This window comes from Castanea sativa, chromosome 8, assembly GCF_040712315.1.
Source record: "Castanea sativa cultivar Marrone di Chiusa Pesio chromosome 8, ASM4071231v1".
Lineage (NCBI taxonomy): Eukaryota > Viridiplantae > Streptophyta > Magnoliopsida > Fagales > Fagaceae > Castanea > Castanea sativa.
The window spans coordinates 10,455,890-10,478,553 of NC_134020.1; the positions used below are offsets into that span (position 1 = coordinate 10,455,890).

Sequence of the window (22,664 nt, forward strand, 5' to 3'; positions counted from 1 at the left end):
GTTCTTCTTCATTATGATGTTCTGCATTTCTGTAAAATGCTCAAAATTTTCTCTTTGGACTCTTTGACTCTTCTTTTTTTTTTGCCAACTTCTCGAACAACACTTTTGCAAAGCAAGGATCCTCCTTACGGTCTTCATTTTTCTTTTCTTTTAGCCACCTAAGATTGCTTCACTTCGGGCTTCATTCATTCTCTAAAGAAAGAGAAAGTGTTATCTTCTACTACCTTCACATCTTAGCCAACAACTGAAAAGAGTTTCATCAAAATAGTTCTGCCACATCAGTTTCTTCAAGTAGAGTTCCTTCATGAGAGAAAAGCTTCCTCTAAGAATGCGTTTGGGAGCTGCGTTTTGCGTCCACGTTTGGACGCAAAACGCGTTTCAATAATTTTTTTTTTTCGTTTCGGCGCGGGGGGACAAAACCGTAGTGCGCGTACTAAGCGTGCACTGTTCATGTATTTTTTCAAAAAATTTTATTAAAAGTGGGTCTCACGATACTATTTACACATTAAAAAATTATTTTGCTACAGTATTTTTCAGTTTTCAGTTTCAGCTGCATCCAAACGGACCCTAAGTGTGTTGATCAAAGGGTGGCTTCATTCCCTTTTCTTGTGCCTTCTTCTTCTCTTTGCATTCACGTATCTTCATTTCTTTTGCTCAAAACAAAGCGTAGAGCTAATGTTGCAAGCCCTTATCATAGTAGAGTACTCTTTCATTTGCTAATAATGTATTCTTCGCTAGGAAGAAGTTTCTGCGGAGAAGAATGCTGGGCCTTTGCTGTTTGCATTGCGGGCTGTTTTTAATTCTGCCATAAATTCTGATCCTGCTGCAAAATTGATCTTTCCGCAGACGTGACTGAGTCTGCCAAGTGGTGCCACTATAGATATTTTTCCAAGGAAAATGAGAATGTTTTCATGAGAAATCTTCACCTTCTAAACATTTTCTTTGTCATTCTACCACAGCAACTATTGATTGCTCCGTGTTTGCTTTTTTCTTCTTTAACATATTCTTCTTGTCATTCTGCCACAGCCGCTGTTGGTAAAGATATCACTGCCTTTTTGATGAAAGGGCATAGATGTTGTTGTGAACCAAATCTTTTAACTTTGTTGTAGTCTTTCGCAGATCTTATTTCTCCCAATTCTTTTTTTTTTTTTTCATTCTTGTGGAAGGTGGTCTGCCGCTGAATGCGTTGCTAAAGAGATGCTTGGACTTCATCATTGATTTCTACCTTTTGTTCCTGCTGTGAGTTCCTTTGTCTCTCAGCCTTTCTGCGGAGCACTCTTGAAGCCTTAAAGTCTCACGAAGAGCATTTATTTTCTGCTGTAGTGCTTGTTGGTTCACCTTTACATATGTTTCAGCCATAACTTATCCCTCTGTCAAAGCTTCCTTTATAAGAATCCCTCAATCTTCTTCACATTGCTCCTCTTGGAACCTTTCTTTCAACATCTCCATAATAGACTCCCTCCTCTTGCTGACTTTTATCTTGGTGCCATCTCCTTCAAAAATTATTTGTGATTCTAACGTGGCCGATGCATCTGGGTACCGGTTCTCGTTCCTTGGGGCATGCTATCTCAAAAGTTGAGAACTTTTCCTCCATCTTCTGGGCCATTATTTTGTACGGGGCTAAGCTGGATTCCTGTAAGGAAAAGCTTCCCTTGGCCTGGCAGACTACCAGGTTCGAATCGCCCATTACTTTTAAATGCTTGATCCCCATTTCAAGGGCTGTGGCTAACCCAGTTAGGTAGGCCTCATATTCTGCCGTGTTGTTTGAACAAGGGAATTCTAATTTGAATGAAAATGCCACGGCCTTGTCTTCTTCATGATACAAAACCACTCCTACTCCTCCTGATTGGGTGGTAGAAGACCTATCAAATTTCATTACCCACTGTTCTCCGACTTCTTTTGCCACAGCTACTTCTCTTGGGACTTCATCATCTAGCGGGAATTCTTCTTTTCCTGGGAATTGCGCTAGCAAGTCTGCTATAGCTTGGCTCTTTACTGCCTTGGGCATTCCCGCTTTCAAGTCTGCTACTGTGACAATTGTAACAACCATTGGGATATTCTGCCTGAAAGAATTGGCTACCACAAAAAAACTTTGATTGCATGAGACTTAGTCATCAGCCACACTTCGTAGGCTAGGAAATAATGGCATAGTCTTTGCGAGGCATATACTATGGCTGAGCATACCCTTTCCACCCTTGGGTAACGAGCTTCTGTATCCTTTAAGGCACGGCTGATGTAGTAAACCGGCTACTCTATGCCATCTCCGTCTTCTTGGGAAATCAATGCACCTATGGCATATGAGTTAATGGCTAGGTAGAGTAACAATGGCTTTTTGCGGGTTGGGACTTGTATAGTAGGAAGGTTTATCATGATCTGCTGCAGCCTTTTGAAGGCTGCCTGCAGTGCTTCTTTCCACTTAAAGCTTTACCCCTTCTATCTTAGTGTAAAATACCCTGGCAGGCTAGGCCACTGGCTTGGCCATAGATCCATTCCTGGCATTTCACTGTAATCCCATGCGAAGACATCTTTGAATTCTCAGCAACAGCATCAATTCTGATTTCTTCTTTTCTGACGATCTTGAGCTAATTGAGATGGGTCTTGGTTCCTGTGGGTCCGACCCCAGGTTAATTTCCTCCAATTTTTATTTCTGCCACAACTTGTACATCCTTTTCTGCCACAACTTCTTTGTTTTTCACTTCATTATTCTCCTCCTCCGAGCTTTCTTTAAACCACGCGACACACCAAGCTTTTGATACTCTAAGCACTTTGCGGAAGGCTTTCTAAATTTGCTGCAGAATGGGCCTTAGCCCTCCAAACAATTGGATGAGTCTTTAGCCTTTTGAAGAAGGCTTTTCGTTTTTTCTATAGAATGAGATAGACCTTGGTATGTGAGAATGAGCCCTTAGCTTTCTGTAGAAGGCTTCCCAAATTTTGTTGCAGAATAAGACAGCCCCCGGTATAGAAGAATAAGCCCTTAGCTTTCAGCAGGATGCTTCCCATATTTGCTGCAGAATGAGCTTTAGCCCCCAGCATGTGAGACAACTGGATGAGCTTGATATCACCTTCTCTTGATGTTGATGCTCCATCATGTGGTTCATGCATTCTTCAGTAAAAAAGTTAGATGCCATAGATCTACAAGTTTCCATATTGTAGAAATTCTTTGTTGTTAGAGAATTTGGGAAAGAGTTACTTCCCAAACATGCTTTGGCTTCGTTCCACTGCAGGCACAATTATTTCCCATGTATTTTCTACTACATATGATTGCGGCTATAGCTCCTTTGCAGACTTTTTCCAAAAACTCACAACCATGGTTCCTTTACTGGTTTGATTGAGTGTAGCACCCATTATGGGTTTTTACCAAGAACTCACAACCATAGTTCCTTTGCTTGCCTCTAGCCAAAAAATTCATGTCCATGATCCTTTTGCCGGCTTTTGCTACTAAGACCCATATTCCTTGGATTTCTTCTTCATTTGCTTTGCGCATGGGCATATTTAGATGGAGCTTGCTACGTCTCTTGCTTCATGGTTGGCTAGTAATAGCCAAGAGTAAAGGCTTTTAATGTAGAATTTTCCCATGACGTGCCAACATCTTCCTGGGATAGCATGCTTCTTTATTCCTGCGGCAAAATGCCCTTGTGGCAGAATGCCTTCAACAAACCATGTAATAATTTTCTGCAGCAACAAGATAAGCAACTTTATTCACAGCAGAATGTGTGAGCAATTGTTTCTGCTATTTCCCTCTTGTACACAAGCCGAAGGAATGAGCTTCGAGTTTTCCACTGTTGCAAAGTTCTTCTAGGATGAGACATAGGCATCAATGAGCTTCACAACTTGAAGAGTGCTAGTAGAGTTGCATAGTTTGTAGTACAAGTGATCTGATACATTCTTTCTTAGAAATATCATAAAGATCATGATCATTAATGCCACTATAGGCATAAATCCTCTGAGGAGCTTCAAAGAAAACTTCTCACATCTTCAAGGTTGTTGAATCAGTTTGCTAGACCCGATAATGGACAAAGAGCAGTTTGCAAGCAACTTGTAGATTTGGGCTTCTTTATGGAGAGTATGCAATAACTGAGTGGTTGGCTTCATTCCAAAGTCTGGATGGTTTGGACACTTCACCACCCTATCACATGCCTTCACTGTATTCCTTGGTTGAAAGCGGATGTTTCGATATTGCCGAATCAATTACTTCTACCTCCTCTCTTCATTGATACTTATATATTTGCTGATGTAGTAGCTAAAGATTGATTAAGCAAAAGTGATCACGAAAGGCTTTGTATGCACATCTCTTGCTTTGGGAACAAGTCTCAAATTTGTTGAATAAAATCTGGACTCAAATTTCTTGCTGTAGCATAATCATCCATTACCCTTTTACACATCTTCACACTGCTGGTGTTCTCATGAATTCTTTATGAGACAATTATCACTTTTGTTGTAGAAGAAAATCATGTTGGATTTGTGATTGCACTTAGAAAGTTCAAGAATTCAATGTTGAATTTTGTAGTAGGATATTCTGCGAAAAGACTTGCTGGACTTCAATAAAAAATTCTGCTATAAAACATTCTGTTGTGAACATTTTGCTGAGATAGCTGCACTTTGGCTTCTGAAACTTTCTGCCATAAAATATTCTACAGATGAGCATTCTGCATTTTTGAAATTCAGCAGATTCTGCTATGAACAGTCTGCCAAAAGACTTGTATTGTCTGCTACGAAATTTCTGCGGCAGGACATTCTGTACTTCTGAAAAAATCTACTGGAGGAAACATTCTGCACTTCTGAAATTCAGCAGATTCTGCTGTGAACAGTTTGCCGAAGGATCTGTATTGTCTGCTAAGAAATTTCTGCGGCAGGACATTCTGCACTTCTGAAAAAGTCTGCTGGAGGAAACATTCTGCACTTCTAAAATTCAGCAAATTTTGCTGTGAACAGTCTGCCGAAGGATCTGTACTGTTTGCTACGAAATTTCTACAGCAGGACATTTTGCACTTCTGAAAAAAGTCTGCTGAAGGAAACATTCTGCACTTCTAAAATTTAGCAGATTTTGCTGTGAACAGTCTGCCGAAGGATCTGTATTGTCTGCTACGAAATTTCTATGGCAGGACATTCTGCACTTTTGAAAAAGTCTGCTGAAAGATACTTCTCAGAGGAAAAAAAAAAATTTATTCGCCACAGTGTAGTAATGATGAAGGTTTTCCTTTGGCTTCTATAGATTCTTTTTTTTTTTTTTCTAGCTTTTGGCTCTTGAGGGGAAGTAGAGCTAGAATCACTGGCATAAAAAAAATGATTGAAACCTTGTGAGGGAATGAAGGGATTTTTCTCCTGTAAGTGCTGGACCCGAAGGTGGAGATAGAGGGAGTTTAGAAAGCTTCTAATATTTCTTTAAAAGGAATGAGAGCAAAAAGGTGATAAGTGGCCTTTTAGGAGAGTTGCATGTTTGAATAAGTGGACTGCCACATGTCTTACATGCATGACAAGGAGAACAAGTGGCATTTAAAGGATAAGACCAAGTGTTTGTTGTGATATTTTGCTACCACATTTTGAGGCAAAACTATTGAACATCCTGCTGCAATATTTCACCATAGCATTTTGCTCATGATACTGCTCTATTTTAGCGTTGTTGTGTTCTACTACAAATTTCTGCTACGCTACTGTCCTGCCGTAACATTGCTGCAATATTCTTGCCATAGAATTCTGCTACAGCACTATCCTGCCATAACGTTGCTGCAATATTCTGCCATAGAATTCTGCACCACCGTTTTGCTGTAATGTTGTCGTGATACTCCACCATAGAATTCCACTATGGTACTACTGTGATGTTTTGGAAACTTTCCTGAGAGTATATCTTGGAAGATTTAAGAACATCTGCATGTCTTGCTTTGGTAAGGACTTGGAAACATGTTTGCGAGGGAGAAATATCTCATTCTCCCCATCTTGATCCCAACTCCTCAGCGGAGTCGCCAATTTAAATGTGTGGGCCTTTTTTGCAAATATTGGGCTGGGTCACCTGCCGCTACACTAGGCCCCAAAGTTTTCTAAATCAGGGAGTTGGGACCGGTCCAATAGCAACCCTCCTTGGTTCGGCTTATGCGCAAACGATGAGTCCAAGCCCAAGGGAAGACGCTGCAAAGTGGGCTTATTCCTTGTTTCTGCTGCAGAAGGAATTTTCTCCAGAATCTGCCACAGGTCTAACTTTCTGCTGTACGGTAAAACTGTCTGCTACGCGATAAAGCTTTCTGCTGTGCAATTAAGCTTTCTGCTGTGCTAATAAAGTTGTCTGTCGTGCAATGAAGCTTTCTGCTGTGTTAATAAAGCTGTCTGCCGGCAGGTAAGCTTCCTGCTGTGCTAATAAAGCTATCTGCCGTGCAGTTAAGCTTTCTGCTATGTTAATAAAGTTGCCTGCTGCGAATGACTACTCTTCATTTTCTGCAGAAATACTTTTCTACTTCCTGCACACAAACAAATCTAAAACCCAAAGAAAATACCAATCAAGCAAGTGTTAGCTTACATGGGTTAGCATATTCTCAAATATATACATACGTATTTTCATAAATATACGTATACACAGAATGTGAGAAACAAAATATATGTATATATATATATATATATATATATATACTTGTGGCAGGATCATGGGTCCAAAATAAAACACGTAACAACAAATATAGAAGAAAGCTTCAGCAGAAAAGGTTTAGATAACATGGTAAATACAATAAAAATGTGCTACAGCAGAATAATAAGTACAATAAGTAAAGATGCCACAGCAGGACAACCGATGCGACAAACGTGATAAAAAAACACGCTCGGAAGATATAAGTTTTAATGAGTGAAATCAAATATATTTGTGATCAAAATCAGATATTGAGTCTTCCCATAGAATAAGTAAACCAAGAAGGAACCCAAACCCCAAATTGAACAACCTTGTTATAGGCTCCTGCCATAAGCTTTTGCCATCAAAGTTGTACATTTTAGAGAATATGTCTAAATGGCTACTAGCTATCATTTTTTTGGAGACTTCAAAGAGTGGGTTTGCTAAGGGGGAGGGAAAAGATGGTCTGTTGATGCATGCCCCTATTCCTGCCGCATTTTCTCTCTTCTTTTTACCACTTTCTTTCTTTCTCTCCGTTCTATTTTTTTTACTATTAGTTTTTTTTCTACTCTCTTGCCGTAGGTTGTTTTTCTCATTTGGATCTCTTCCCTTAGGTGCTTCCTCTACTGGGTCTCCCCCTACTCCCGTCCCTTCCTCCATCCTCGGGTCCCCTTTCTCATCCATGGCTACCTCCTTTTATAGTGAACAAATTCAATGGGATTTCTCCCTTTTACCCCTTGGGCTTCACCAATTGTTTTTGGTCCATTGTGAGCATCCATTCAAGACTACCCATTGACCCATTGGTTGCCCTGACCACTACCATTGCTCTGTTTGTTGCACCATTCACATTTCACAACAAAATTCCCTTTTGTCTGTTCTTGCCATATACCTCTACCTCTTGGGCTAACTCACTACCTAGCTCTATGGCATGCATCAAATGGTCCCAACCATTTATAACTTCTTTTGTGTAAGATACCATCCCAGCAAAGTATACTCCCAAAAGAAGTTATGGCAGGAAACCAAATATAGACCCCCTTTTCCCCCCACCACCAAACCACGCCATCTGAATCTCCTTGACTGTGGGTCCACCTCCCTTGTATTGGCTGGGTACAAGTTGGTGGTGCCCCGACCTTTCTGTGCTTGCTCCTTTGTCTTCTTTCGTTCCCACGTCATTCCTGCCGTAGTAGATTAATTTTGTTTCCTCCTACTGCGTGTTTTTTGACTTATTTCTTCATGCATTCCTGCTGCATTTGTCATTTTCTTTGGTTTGACTTTCCTTCACGTGATTCCTGCTGTTGACACTTCCTGCGGTTCCTTTTTTCTTTTCACTGTGCTTCTCCATATTAGCTTTCACGCCTATCTTCTTTACCCAAAAGGATTTGGGCCTTTGTGGGCCAAATAATGTTGATTGGATCAAAAGGGTCTTGGGCCGAATTTATCTTCATCTGCCGAAGTCATCCTGCTAGAGAACTGCATTCTGCAGCAAAGTTGTGTTCTGCAGTAGATTCGTGTTCTGCGGCAGATTCGTATTCTACGGCAGATTTGTATTCTGCGACAGATCGCTACTTCTTTCTTTGAACCTTGCTTTTCATTGGGCTTTCCTCCGTATGGGCTTTTGCGTCTTGCAACTTATTGGGTTTTCTTCCTCATAGGCTTTTGGGTATGGATTTGCAAAAATGGGCATCAACAACTTGTTTCATTAGAATAGACATCCAAAACTTCAACATGGACACAAATTCAACCTAATTTGGATTCAAAATGAATGGGATATGTCAATTTTAAATAAAGGCAATAGTATTTTTAATGTGTTAAGAGAATCTATATGCACTATCGAAATTGCATACAAAACTAAAAACACCTCAACTTCCATATTTGAGCCCAAAAACAATTCAACTCCAAAATCCCGTCAACCTCCATATATGAGGCCGAAACTGATTCAAAATCTCTACGAGGCACCACCCAATTGTTTAGGAGGCTCTAGAACCCTCTAAGACCCCCCCCCCCCCCCCCCCTCCCCTCCCCCCAAAAAAATCTAAGTTTGGACATGTAATAACCCCCTCGAATTTTCTTTAAAATATGAACTCGGAGCTTCTTTTTTTTTTAATAAAAAATTTGAAAATCTGTTTGATAACTAGTTTTTCCACATATGGATTTCCTCACCTCCTTGTTCGAACAACCATAAATTGAACACCCCCCCCCCCCCCCCCAACTATTAGAGTTATCTAAAAAGAACTTGCAACCTGTTCGGGTCCAACCAACAAGCAACACCCACCAGCGCAAAACGCCCCAATATTAATTAGTCTTATCTTAGCACGCATGTGGGAATATTAAAAGCAGGTATATTCATCAGGAAGATTGGTATAACTACCAGCTTTGTAGTTGAGCTCTGGACGCTTAGGGATGGCCTTAGAATGTGTGCAGAGATGCAGATTCCAGCTCTAGAAGTTGAATTAGACGCTAAAGTGGTCGTTGACCTGATGAACAATACCACAAGCTTGAATGCTAATTATGCGGCCATTGTGGCTATCTGCAGGCAACTCATATCTCAAATTCCTCAAGTTAAAGTCTCACATTGTTACCAAGAAGCAAATCGTTGTGCTGATGCTCTCACCAGATTAGGCAGCTCTGCATCTCCGAATGTTATGTTTTTCAATTTCCCCCCTCCTAGTGTTTTGAATGTTTTTCTTTCTGATTTGTATGGTCTGACTCAGATCAAATTCTGCCCTCCATCGGATTCTCCTTTTTCTCTTTAGTTGAATATTTTCCCAGATTACCAAAAAAAAAGTGAGAAAAATCTAATCCAATCCAATTCGTATACAGCGTAGGCATGTTTGGATAGATTTGTAAGATTGAATTTTACAGTTTTGACCCTTGAAATTTGGAGTAATTTTTATTTAGACCCCCTTGAAAAGATTTCTTTCTAATACGGATAAAAGACACCTTAAAACAAAAACAAAACAAAAAAATGATTCATTAGTGTGTGTGTATATATATATATATATTTAAAAATAATAATAAATAATAAATATAAAAACTAATGAGAGCAGAATTATTAGTTTCCAGAATTGATCAAGCGGAGTGGGCATCAAGGCGAGTGTGGGTTAATACTTCCCTTGCCCGGGCGCTCCTATGCTGAAGACGTTGGTGTAGCATCTCTGACATCTGGTTGAAAAATTCAGCATCCCATCTATGAATCAACAATGGATCCTCTGCATAACAGATATATATGGATGTAACAGCACTTTCAACCACCACCATTGCCAGTCCCACCTGATATTTTTACATTCATTCAATATGTATCATCATAATTATTAATGAAATTAGTTACATTATTACAAGTAACATATTTGCTTTTAAAAATTCCAGCTCCTGAAGGGACCCATTATAAAACTAGGGCTTTCCAATTAACTAGAATTTTCAGAAAGGAAAAAAATAAATAAATAAATTTTTGTTTCAAGTAGTAAGGCTCACCAAGACCATTCCCATCAACATTGCAGTGGACCCAACCATGCTCACTCTGTCCCTCGATTCAAACCATGTCCAAACTCCTGTGCAGGTTCCAGTAACAAGCCCACCCATAAGAGTGCCCATTAGTAGAACAGCACCTGAACAATCATAGGCAACAAGTGCTTCTACTCCAGTTGACTGAAATAACTCCCAAGCATCCCTTGCTGAATGATTAAAGCTTTTGCCATAAACAGCAATCTGAGGAGAACAGGGGTTCACTTAAACAATGTTTTAGAAATGACAGTAGATGATGACAAATGAACTACTTTAAGAAACATCATATTATCGATTGAATTCAAAAGAAATATATATATATATATATATATATATATATTTATATATTTATATATGTGTCAACCATCCCAGACTGAGGCTGCTCAAATTGTAGAAGAAAGATCATGGTAATTGCAAAAGATTGATATAGTAACCCTTAAAAATGAGGGGAGCATTTTGAAAGAAAGAGGTGCTAATTTATTGTTTTTGACATTCACATGCATTTCCAATCAGATATTTTAAAGAAAGAGGCAGAGCAACATATATATATAGGGAAGGCAAAAGCTACTTAAGGTAAGAGATATTAACTTAAAATGCAATTCAATTTGCAGTAGAAGTTCAAGGCTAGGGGGCCATTTTGTGTTTCTCTGAAAAGGTGGGCTGTTTGTGTAGTTTTTTTCCTCTTGCACCATCTTTGAAGGTTAAGAGGTCTCTAGATATTTTTATTATCTTCAAATGATGACCTTTCCTAAAATAATAAGAAAGAAAAACAATTTAATTTTTTTAAATTTATTATTAAAAAAAAAAAATTTAAAAAGTTTTGCTAAATAAAACTCCAGTCCATACTCCATATTTACATTGATTTAAAACAATGCACTACTACCAAATAATTATTTTATAGACAAACACAACTAATGCACCCATATGGAATTGAAAGAAGAGTTTTGGCAAACTAATGAATAATGATGATTTGGCAAAATGCACTTTTTGAAAAATTATATAGGAGACTAGCCTTTTCTTAAAATTGCAAATAGAAGACAGGATTTCTGCCTTTGGAATCATATCTTTAAGACATGATTTCAACTTTTATGCTACTAAGTTTGCAAAGCTAACTTGGCTTTTAAAAAAATATTTGCAGTGAACTCCTGTTTTGAAGACACAATTTTAGTTCTGATCGTGAAATCAATCTGTACACCAGTTTCTGGTTTCAGTCCACTATAGGTCATTCTTCCGCAACAAATCTATCATGCCTGGCAGCCAAATTGGAGTTTCTAGAAGGGGAGAACAACAGAAAACTGAAGAAACAGAAAGAACCACAAGCCTTTGCTGTTCTCACTATGCTCAAAACTAAACATTGATGCCATCATCTTCAATTACATAAATCCTGCCAAAGCTGCCGCAGCAATCAGCAGCCCTACCACTGCTATCAACCCCTAATTGCCAACTTACACAAACCCCATGCCACCATCACAAAAGCCAGCACACAAACCTCAACAACCACACACAAACCAAATCTCCACCACAGGCCACCCTTCAAAAACCTCACAACCTACCCAAACATACCTGATACCACAACCGAATCATCACACAACCCCACAAACCACAAACAAAACCCATCTACCATCATGGACTTGCCAAGCTCCAACCCAAGCCATCACAAACACAACCAGCCAAATAACATTCACACAAAGTCAAACCGCCCAAACCAAACACCAATCAGCAAAGATTGTTGCCAAAGGCCATCAGTTGGCCCAACCACTACCAACCCATCAAAACCAGGCTCAAGAACTACCAAACGACAAACACAATTCACAACCAATTCAACTCTCAAACTTACAAGCACAACCTCCAATCAAATAAATCAACCTGAATCCATAGCCAAAATCCAAACGAACGAAAACCCTTACATCACTTGAACCACCAACTTCATTTTTTCTCTCCGTATAGCATTTCAAATTCTATATGTGCTATAATTCTCTTGTACACATATCATTTTCCTCTCTTTTTTGTTATCTATTTTATTTGAAAGAGAAATAAGAAAGAAAAATATTTGATACAACAAAATAAACCAAGCCTTACTCCCAAAATTTTGGGATCAGCTATGTATTCTTTTCAAATTAGTTGTCAACCACATGTATTATTTTCCATTATTCTATGCTATCAAAGTCTTATTTACTACTTTTGTTGCTTTAAGTCTTCTTCTACCTTTCTTCATTCCCTTTACTAAATCAACTCACTTTTTCTGATTAGTGTATTAATCACTCTCCTCTGCACATGACCAAACCATCTCAAGTGCGTGAGTCACTCTCCCTCGTCTTTTCATCAATGAGGATCACCCCTATCTTTGAGACTCCACTTGGTTGGGGGGATGGAAAATTAAGAGGATAGAAAATGTACCTCGTGTGTGTTTGGTAAAGAGGATGAAAATGTGAAAGGATAGAAAATGTTATTTGAAGAAATTTACTATTATACCCTTATTAAATAAGGAGAGGATAGAAAAGATTGAGCAAAATAGTAAATTCCAAAGATACAACATTTTCTCCCCGACTTTTCCTATTTGGGAGGAAATTTTTTGGTAGGCCTGAGTGGAAAACTTCACCCTCCCCCTTTTTCATCCTCCCACTTTTCCACCACACCAAATAAAGTAAAACTTCCAATTTTCCATCCCATTTTCTACCCAACCAAACCAACCATAAGCAAATTTCCTCATTTCAAATCCTATCTTCCCTTCTAATTCCACTTATCCATCTTGACATTGATGGGGGAGCTGAGATAGAGGTTGAGGGCAGCTAAGAGGGAGATGATGTCTAGTAAAGTATAATAAAGTCAAAATGTGGAAATCGGGTCTTCCACATGGATTTTTTTTTTTTTTCAAATGCCATGTAAGCCTTGCCAACTCAACAAAAATCACGTCTTTAAGACAACATTTTAATTTTTTTAAAATAACATTTTTCCAAATTAAACAATACAATTTCCCAATTTTTTAAATAACAATATTTAGCAAAAAAACCGTGTGATTGGACCCTATGATCGCTTTAGTTATGTTGGGGGGAGATTCCATTTGGTCTAATTAACATTGCTTATACTCACATTCTCATGATTGAAATGATCACTATTTCAAAAACCAAATAAATTTACTATCCATGATGCAATATCCCAATGAATTAAATAGTCCAAACAAGAACCCTTATCAATTCAAGTTTAATAGCACAAACCCAATTTATTTGGTTGCATAAGATTTTAATAACTCTTGCTGTCGCCTTTTGGGTTGCTCCCTAATACTAAAGCCTTCAATGTGCTCTAAAGCACCCATTTTCACCATGCATGAACCATAAGCATTTTAATTTACTTGAATGTTCTATCTCAATTGGACCATTTTTTATTATGACCTGATGAGCCTCTAACTTATTGTTCACATTTTTAGAATCTATTTCCTAGTGGACCCAGTGAACAATCCAAACATCCAGATTCAGATAAATCAACAATATAAAGTTTGTTACTTGGTTGCCAATGTTCAGCTCCACAAACATAGGCAACACTAAGCTTTCCTTGTACCATCTTTTTTTTTTCACTGAAATGAGTTGATTGCATGTCCTGATACCAGAAATAATCTTAGCCATTCAAATAGCTTACATACATGACAGAGAAAACAAACAGAGAAGTAATACCTGAACATAGGCATACTTGTTGAAAAAACGAACAAGAGTCTCCACAAGATGAAACAAGAAATCAACACAGCAAAGTAAACACTCATTGTTGCCAATCTTTGACCGAACTCCCCTGATCTGAAATATATTTTGAAAACAAAAAAGGTACTAAATAAACACTAAAACTTGAAAGCAAGATAGTGAAACAGCCACAAAACTGACTTGCGTACCTCCCACCGTAGAGTGCGAATAGCAGCTGTGAAGAGTGATCCATAGCAAATGCTGCCAAAAGATGTTGTCACAGCATACTGTAAAGACTTGATCAAGGAATTTGGAGGTATTGATGATGCTTCACGACCACCATGGATGAGAACAAGAAACACCATCCCAGAAACTATAACATGTACAGTGTTACAGAGGACTGCACCAGTCCAAAATAAGCTTACAGAGAGAACCTGGATGCACAAAAGAAATATTTAGTATTATCACTAACTCAGGCTCATTCCAGTGGAAATTTCTTGCAATTCTCATCACAAAAACTGATGGAATTAAGAGCAAAACTTGCCAGCTCACCACAAGAAGCCACCAGCATCCACTTTCACCCAAGCTTGAAGCCACAACACCAGCTGCTCCAAAAGACCATAATCCCATCCATAAAAGCATGACAAACATGAATGCATATGCTACTCTCATAACTTCAGGAAGACTCCACACCATCTTCACAGATTTTCGCAACACCAGCATAGTAAATGGCAGTCTATAGATGAACAACATGTACTTAGGTGAACAACTTTGTAGTAAAAGAAGACAGCAGAAGATCTGATTTCTCCAATACTGATTTATCCACAGAATTCATGAGAGAAAGAGAGAGAGAGAGAGAGAGAGAGAGAGAGAGAGAGAGAGAGAGAACAAATAACTAAAGATAAAAATGTTAATCAAAAGTTGAAAATGGGTCTGTTTCGAGAATGGGCTAGCAGGGCATTCATATCAAGGTCCCTAATGGAACTACACAATAACAACAACAATAAAAGCCCTAGTCCCAAACTTTTTGGGGTTGGTTATTTCCAATCATAATAGAGTGTCTAAATTTTACATTGACTGTCAACCTAGAACCTACCACAACCCTCCTCCTTTTCCCAGGCTTGGGACGCTGTGAACAAAATATATGACACTAAGCACAAACAAAGGTGGAGTTAAGGTCCCTAATGGAACTAAAAACCAAAAATATTGGTGAAAATACATATAAAAAAGAAGTAAATAAGACCTCTACAAGTTACAAAAAAAAACTCAACTAAAAGAAAGCTTCAAACCCCAACAACTTGGTACTACTTGCAGCACATCTCTAACATGTATAATTCCCCCCCACCCCCCCAAGGGGGATATTTGCCCTCTAGCATGATTTGAGAAACTATTTTGTTAGTAAGCACCTTTTTAGAACTATTTAGGAAACTAGCATCTTGAGCATTTAAGGCTCAACTTCTGAGTGCTAATGCGGCCTATTTTCCACGTGGAACTAGAGTCTCTCAAACTCAAGTTCCATAGTAAGCAGTTTGGGGAGGAGAAGAAGAAGAAGAAGATTTGAAGAGGAAGATCTAAAGAAGAAAAAGAAGAAGAACCCCGAAGGAAGCAACCCAAAGAACGAAGAAGAAAACAGGCATGCACAAATTGTTTTTTCTCAACACAAGAACTTGAATTTCTAAGATTAGAGTTCCATGTGGATTTTTTCTTCTACATCAGATTGCCACCACTTACAACTCGAGTTTCACATTGAACTCAAGCTTCAAAGCCTCGAGATGCTAATTTTCTAAATAGTTTTGCAAACTTGACAACTAACTAAAAATGTTCCAAAAATAATGCTAAATGCAACCCCCCCCCCCCACCCACCCAAAAAAAAGCACCCAATAGAGTACCTTTCCAAATAAGCAAGAATCAGTAAAATTTACCACCCCAAAATTATGATTCACACAAACTCCAACACATTGCTGATATGATAGGATCCCCATATAATATATGCCTTCAGGTCCTAGAAAAACCCTGTCATCTCAATTATAGCACTGACAAAAATTTAGGACCCCTTCAAAAGACCACCAATGATTTTAAACCTCGTTGAAATGAATGGTGGGTGCTACTTACAAAACATTCATCTCCACTATTCCTGCAATATCACAATTTTCACATCTATAGTTTATTTTCAAAATCAAGAAATGATACAAGGGAGCAAGATCACCAATTTCATACTCATTGTCTAGCATTTTATGAAAAGCCATCAACGGGGAGCAACAATTACAAGGAAATACTAAACCCTAGTCCCAATCAACACATCTTTTTAACTCACCGACGGTTCATGAATATGCTTTGCAACAAACATCTCTACTTATTGAAAGTTAAAACATTATGGTATATTTTTCACAAATCGGGATTCAATGACAAAGGTATTCTACAATCATGCACCGATTAACATACTTTAGGAAAATGCCTTAGCAAACATCTTTGTAAAAATAAGCTAAATACAAAACTCATAAACAGAAGGCAGATTCAAATTTTATACCTGTCTATTACCGATATGATATACAAGAATTGCAAAGCAGCACCAATTGCAAACACAACACCCCAGAAGAACTGCTCGCCCCAGAAACACAAAACACTAATCACAGCAAGATATGTAGTCAAAATGTGCACTGTAAACTTCATCATTTGATTCGCACGTGAGCCCAGTAACAACAACCAAGCACATCCAAGAACAGTCCCAACACCACCAGCAACAGCATACATTGGCCAGTAATCCTCCGTCAAGCCCTCATGGTGTTCTGTTATCCCAGCAGCATACTTATCAATGTTTAGCCTATCCTTTTTCTGAAACCTATTGAGCCCAAGAACCGTTAGGCCAAATCCCAAAACAACCATATGAAGCATAAAAACCGCCAACCAGAAAATATCACGCCAGTGACGTGATGACCCGGAAGCCAACGTTTGACCACCATCACCACTTCTCTGACTCCGGCTCACATTCTATAATTATTCACATATTAAACAATTACAATCAGACTCACAAGTTTTCAGTAAAATCATCAAAAGACACAGAGATTTGGCCACTAATTACTGAATTACAATCAGACTCACAAGTATTCAAAAAATACATCAAAACACACACAGTTAGTTTTGCCACAAATTGCAGAATTACAATCAGACTAACAAGTACTCAATAAATAGATCAAAATACACAGTTAGTTTTGCCACTAATTGCTGAATTACAATCAGACTCACAAGTGTACAAAAAAAATAATAATACAACAAAACACACATAGTTTTTCTACAAATAAAAAGCCTCAACTGTGTAAACACAGAAATTAAACCGATTCTAAAAAAATAATTTAAAAAAAAACCAACCTTTTTTTTTGTAAAATTGGAAATGAAAATTGGGTTTATAATAAATCAGCAATCAGATATTGATAAAATGATGGGTGAAAAACTCAAATAAAAGAAAAAAGAATTTGAAGCAATCAAATTAGTAATAAAAGAGAAGGAGTTCGGATAAATTGAAGTAATGGGTCTGACCTGATCGTTGGCGGAGGAGGAAGAAGAGGAGGAGATGGGGCTCCGAGACTGAGAGTCGCTCATGGTGTGAGAATCAAACACCAATTCAGAGCCATAATTATATTTATATGTATATATGGTCAGAGCGAGACAAACGTAAAGAATTGAGAGAGAGAGTCAACGGAGAGACTTTGAAGAGTTTTGGGGTTTTAGATTAAATAAAATGGAGGAGGGGGGAAACTGAAACTCAACGGCTAAGAGAGAGAGAGAGAGAGATACATGTGATGCGAATGTGCCAGTGGTCGATTTGTCAGTCTGTAATTATCAAAAAAAAGATTTGTCAGTCTGTCTGAGGTCTCATCTCATTGGAGGCGGAGGGTAAGGAGAAATTATACAGTATTGTTATTGCATCCCTCACCTCTCCATCCTTCCGCTAAAAAAGACTCTTTATTTTATTAAAATTAGTAAGTTGTCCGTGCGATACACGAATAATATTATAATATTTTATGTAAGATAAATTTAGAGAATGTTGTACATATATTATATCATAATTGTCATAGAACTTTGTTAGTAATGAGTTTATTATAAAAAGTAACAAAAGCTAAACAAAATAATGAAATAGAGATGAAATTTAGAATTTTTTTAAATAAAAAAAACCTTAATGAACCAAATACTAAAATCCTCAATTCATACATTATTGAAATTCATAGAAAAGAAAGCACACACAGCATATAGAATTATACAATCATCATTAAACCAAACCTCAAAAAAAAAAAAAAAACCATTAACCCAAAACTCAATTCCTTGTAGGAAAAAAGTCAATTTGTATTTCTTTATTGAAATATCAAGAAACTTACTCGAGAAAGAAGCTTTGGAGTCTAATGCAGATTGAATAGTCGTGTTGTTTTTCCTCTGCAAATTCAATTGCCATTGACTAAATCCCCTCCATCGTACCACCGTACACCCTTGGTATGATGATCACTCCACAAGTATTAGTACTTGTGGAGTGGGGTATGATGTATGGGGGCAAGGGCCGGGGTCAAAGTCTCCAAGAGAGAGCTTCACACACATATACACTTAGATTTGGCTAGAGTATAATTTTTATTTTGTATAAAAAAATAAAAAAAATAAAAAATAAAAAACCTAGATGATAACTACTTGATCCCTATAATCCAATTTATGATTTACAACATGTTTAGCTTTTGTTTATTGTGAAAAGACCAGCCAACTCAAGTCATATGCTAAGATTAAACAATCTTGAAAGGACAATGACAATGACAATGAGACTTTTACACTAAATAAACAATTATCAACTTCTCAGTTCTAGACTTCAAGCATCTTTTGGAAATCGATATACACAATAACACAACCTATAAAAGAAATAGCAAAACACAGAATCTCACGATCTTAACCCTACCGATTGTAAGTGAAGAAGTGAATTTTTGAAAGTAACAAAAGATAACTTGAACTCATACATGTCAAGGCCACTTAATGTGCGATGGATAGCCACTGGCTACAACAAAAGATCACAAGAGCAATAGGTTTCTTCCATTGACCTGGTGTTTTAAAAAATTATAAGTATGGAAACAAAATTTGAGAGTAGCAGTAGTTTAGGAAATTTAACTATTAAAGGTTTTTTTTTTAAGAGAAAGAAAGTTTTTTTTTAAGAGAGAAAGAGAATGGAAGCATATGGTCAAAGTTGAGAGGGGGAGGCAAAGCATGAGAGAGGTTGGGGAGTCAAAGGTTTAGAAAATCCTACATTAATCATTATAGCAGAGTTTTGATAATATGCAAAATCTGAAAACAAAAAGGCAAAAACCAAAACGTCATTTTGGAGGCAAGTTGTAATTAATGCATCTACACAATCATACAATCATAAAGGCAAAAACTTTTTATATAACTAACATAAAAACTTGTCATACTAAAAAAAAAAAAAAAAAAGACTAACAGAGGAGGGAAACTTTGTTTATGAGATGTTTGTATGTAAATTCATCACCATAAAATAATAAGGATTCCCATAGAATCAAATAAATAATAATGATTATTGTAAATAAAAGATATGGATTAGTGTAATTTAGGCAACAAAAATGCTAGAAGATCATCTATCTCGATCTCATTAGTTATTAGTATCCCTTTTTATTATTATAAAAAAATTAAAAAAAAATAAAAAAAACTACAACATTTGGTATACTAAAAGACATGAAGAAGAGAGTGAGTTGTGGTGTAAACTCAATTAATTAATAGGAGAGTTGGATGATTTTAAAAAAACTTCATAGGAGGTGCCACTTGGCAAAAGCTTAGACCCTCACAAAATGAGGTCTCTGCTTTTATATATATATTGATGATTATTGAGTCAGTAATTAGTTTACATTTTAAAAAAAAATTTGACCAAACAATTTTAAACAGGTAAAAATATTTTAATGGAATGGTGAACTACTTTACTTGTTCACCATAAATACCTTATAATTTCTTAAGATTAAGCTTTCTTAATCTTTTATTGGACTATGTTTTACCCAATACTATTTATTACACACTAGTTTCATCACACACACACTTCGCGTGTGCGAAAATACTTTTTTTTAATTAAAAAAAACTTGTGTTTTTATTTTATATATATATATATATAATTTTTTATTTTGATAATTTAATTTATAAGTGGATAAAATAATTTGAAAATCAACAGTAGCGCATGCAATGAAGCTTTTTTTAATTTAAAAAAAAACCGTGTTTTTATTTTATATATATAATTTTTATTTTAAAATTTTAATTTATAAGTAAATAAAGTAATTTGAAAATCAACAATAGAGTGGCCCAATTTTTTAGGCAATGTTTTAGTGAGAGTTAAAGTTGTATTTTTACTGGATTATCCTTTAGTTTTGTCTCTACTTAAATATAAAGATGTAAGGGCATTTTTGAACAAAAAAATGAGGAATCCAAACAGGAGAAGCTCCTTAAATAGTAGTATAGATATAAATTACAATTTAATACCAACTAGCCTCATCACACGCGCTTCGCACGTGATGAGGTTTTTTTTTTTTTTTAGTGGTCATATTTTGTAGCAAAAAAAAATGTGTTTTTATTATATGAGAAATGATATGTCCACAATATTTTTATAACAAATCTTAAGTATCAGGTTATTACTGATTGTTATTGTTGGGGCAAAGAAGTAATCTTAGTATTAGGTTCAAATTTGAACCAATAACAACTAACCACCTATGATTTGTTATGAAAATGTTGTGAACGTAGCACCTCTCTAATTATATATATTTATAATTTTTGTTTGAAAATTTAATTTATAAGTAGAAAAAAAAATTGAAAATCAACAAGAGAGTGACCATATTTTTTAGGCAATGTTTTAGTAGGAGTTAGAGTTGTATTTTTACCAGATTGTCATTTAGTTTTGTCTCTACTTAAACAAAGGGATGTAGGAGTATTTTAAAACCATAAAAATGAGGAATCCAAATAGGGAAAGCCTCTTAAATAATAGTATAGATATTTACCGTACAACCCAATCCAATGCACAAGGGAAGATATATGGATTATAAAATCTAGTGTGGATGGGGATACAAATACAACATGACTTTTAGGTTTAACAACTAAAAACTCTGTTATTTCAACCTTAAGGGCCTGTTTGGTAGACTTGTTTAAACACATATTTTCAGTTTTTAAACAACATTACACATTTTTTCACACATTTTTTCACCCACGTGTATTTCCACACATGTTTTCAAACAACAAAACATATGTTTTCAAACACATATACCAAACATCCCCTAAATCTCTTATACAAAAAACAATATATTTAACAATTAGAGCTAACTCATACCCAAACCCAATATTTAGAAAATGACCTTTATATATATAAAAAGAAATTTGAAAATGATCTATTTGTTCTTGACACATATCAAATCTATTTATTCATAACACACATCAAATTTTGTATTAACTTTATGTTATTTACACACATTGAATTTCATATATATATATATATATAAAGAAATTTGAAAATGATCTATTTGTTCTTGACACATATCAAATCTATTTATTCATAACACACATCAAATTTTGTATTAGCTTTATGTTATTTACACACATTGAATTTCATATATTCTAGTAATAAGTTTTTGAATTCCCCTCTTAAATATCATGCAATTGTGGGATCCTCTTAAACTTAAAAAAGTAAGGGTACGTTTGGTATACTAAACGTAGATTACAATAAAAATGATAATCTTTTTATTACTGGGAATAAAATGTGTTGTAATGGAATAATTAAATTTATTCATTAGTTTGGTTATAAGTTGTAATATTAGAATAAAACTTATGATCTATTTTAGGAAATATCTCATTCATACAATTATATTTCCTAGAAAATAATATATTTTAAATTTTAGAGAGATGAGTTATTTTTTGATGATTTTTTATTTCAATAATTATTAGGTGGATATGGAAAGTTTATTTATTTGGGAATATATTAATGTTAGAAATTATTACATCTACTAAAGAATAGCAATTACAGCCCTTTTAGAGTTGAATAATTATTCCTCATTTTAAAGAATAGCTATTCATAAATAATGACTATTCTCCGTAATAAAAATATAACCAAACTATTGAATAGCTAAAACATAGGAATAGTCATTACATTACAGTGCTTATTACAGTCTACCAAACATGCCCTAAGTAATGTCCCCTATGTCCTCTCCAAAAAAAAAAAAAAGTAATGTCCCTCCGTTTACTATTGGTAATAGTCAAAAGTTTGTAAATCAATTAATTGGCACTTTTTAGTAATTTCAATTAAAACATCCAAGTTTTAAATTTTCTGTTCTTCAAATATTAAATTATAAAAAATATTGGTATTCTTTCAAAAAAAAAAAAGAAACTATTGGTATTTGTAGGGACGAAGGGCCTAGATAAGGATATTGGGCCGTGGGTCGCACCCGAGGATGTCAAGTAGCCTGAGGACATATAAATTCCAGCGAAGACAAATAGGTTATTGAACCAAAGAAAAGGTCGAGTCACAGTGAACAAGTGATGTTATCCGAGGAGCTACCCCTCCTCGAACGGTAGATTAAAGGCCTAAAGTCCGACCACTCATCAAGCCCTAGGCAGTGGGCAACCATGCTTGGAAGGATAAGCTTCAATGAGAGGTGAGTCACCAGAGAGATGAGAAATATCTAGGCAGAAAGCTGCTACCACCGCATTAAAAGCTCTACATCCAACCCCTTGGCCACATTAATGTGGAAGTGATACCTAAACAGTAACTTTCAGCCTTACAGCTACCCACAGAGACTTTAGGAAGGTATTGATGGGACAAATATCAAGAAGATTAACAATCTGATCTACACGTGAAAGGCTGGGATGAAAGAATAGAAGGACATATAAAAGGGCAGAACTCC

The 22,664-nt window shown here is 36.3% G+C and overlaps 1 protein-coding gene across 2 annotated transcripts; it reads right to left on the reverse strand.

Moving 5' to 3' along the window:
- Positions 1-9,530: 9,530 nt before the first annotated feature.
- LOC142605640 (uncharacterized) lies at positions 9,531-17,694 on the reverse strand. 2 transcript variants are annotated; one of them, XM_075777071.1, is made up of 7 exons: positions 17,293-17,694; positions 16,286-16,746; positions 14,311-14,494; positions 13,968-14,192; positions 13,759-13,875; positions 10,061-10,294; positions 9,531-9,859 (listed from the first exon to the last, which is right to left on the reverse strand). In XM_075777071.1, exons 1-7 carry the CDS (start codon positions 17,353-17,355, stop codon positions 9,659-9,661), a joined length of 1,485 nt encoding a protein of 494 aa, XP_075633186.1. In that variant the 5' UTR covers positions 17,356-17,694; the 3' UTR covers positions 9,531-9,658. The 2 variants fall into 2 exon arrangements, with proteins under 2 accessions (XP_075633186.1, XP_075633187.1); XM_075777072.1 differs by having other exon boundaries at positions 16,286-16,597; positions 17,293-17,692.
- Between the last annotated feature and the right edge of the window lie 4,970 nt (positions 17,695-22,664).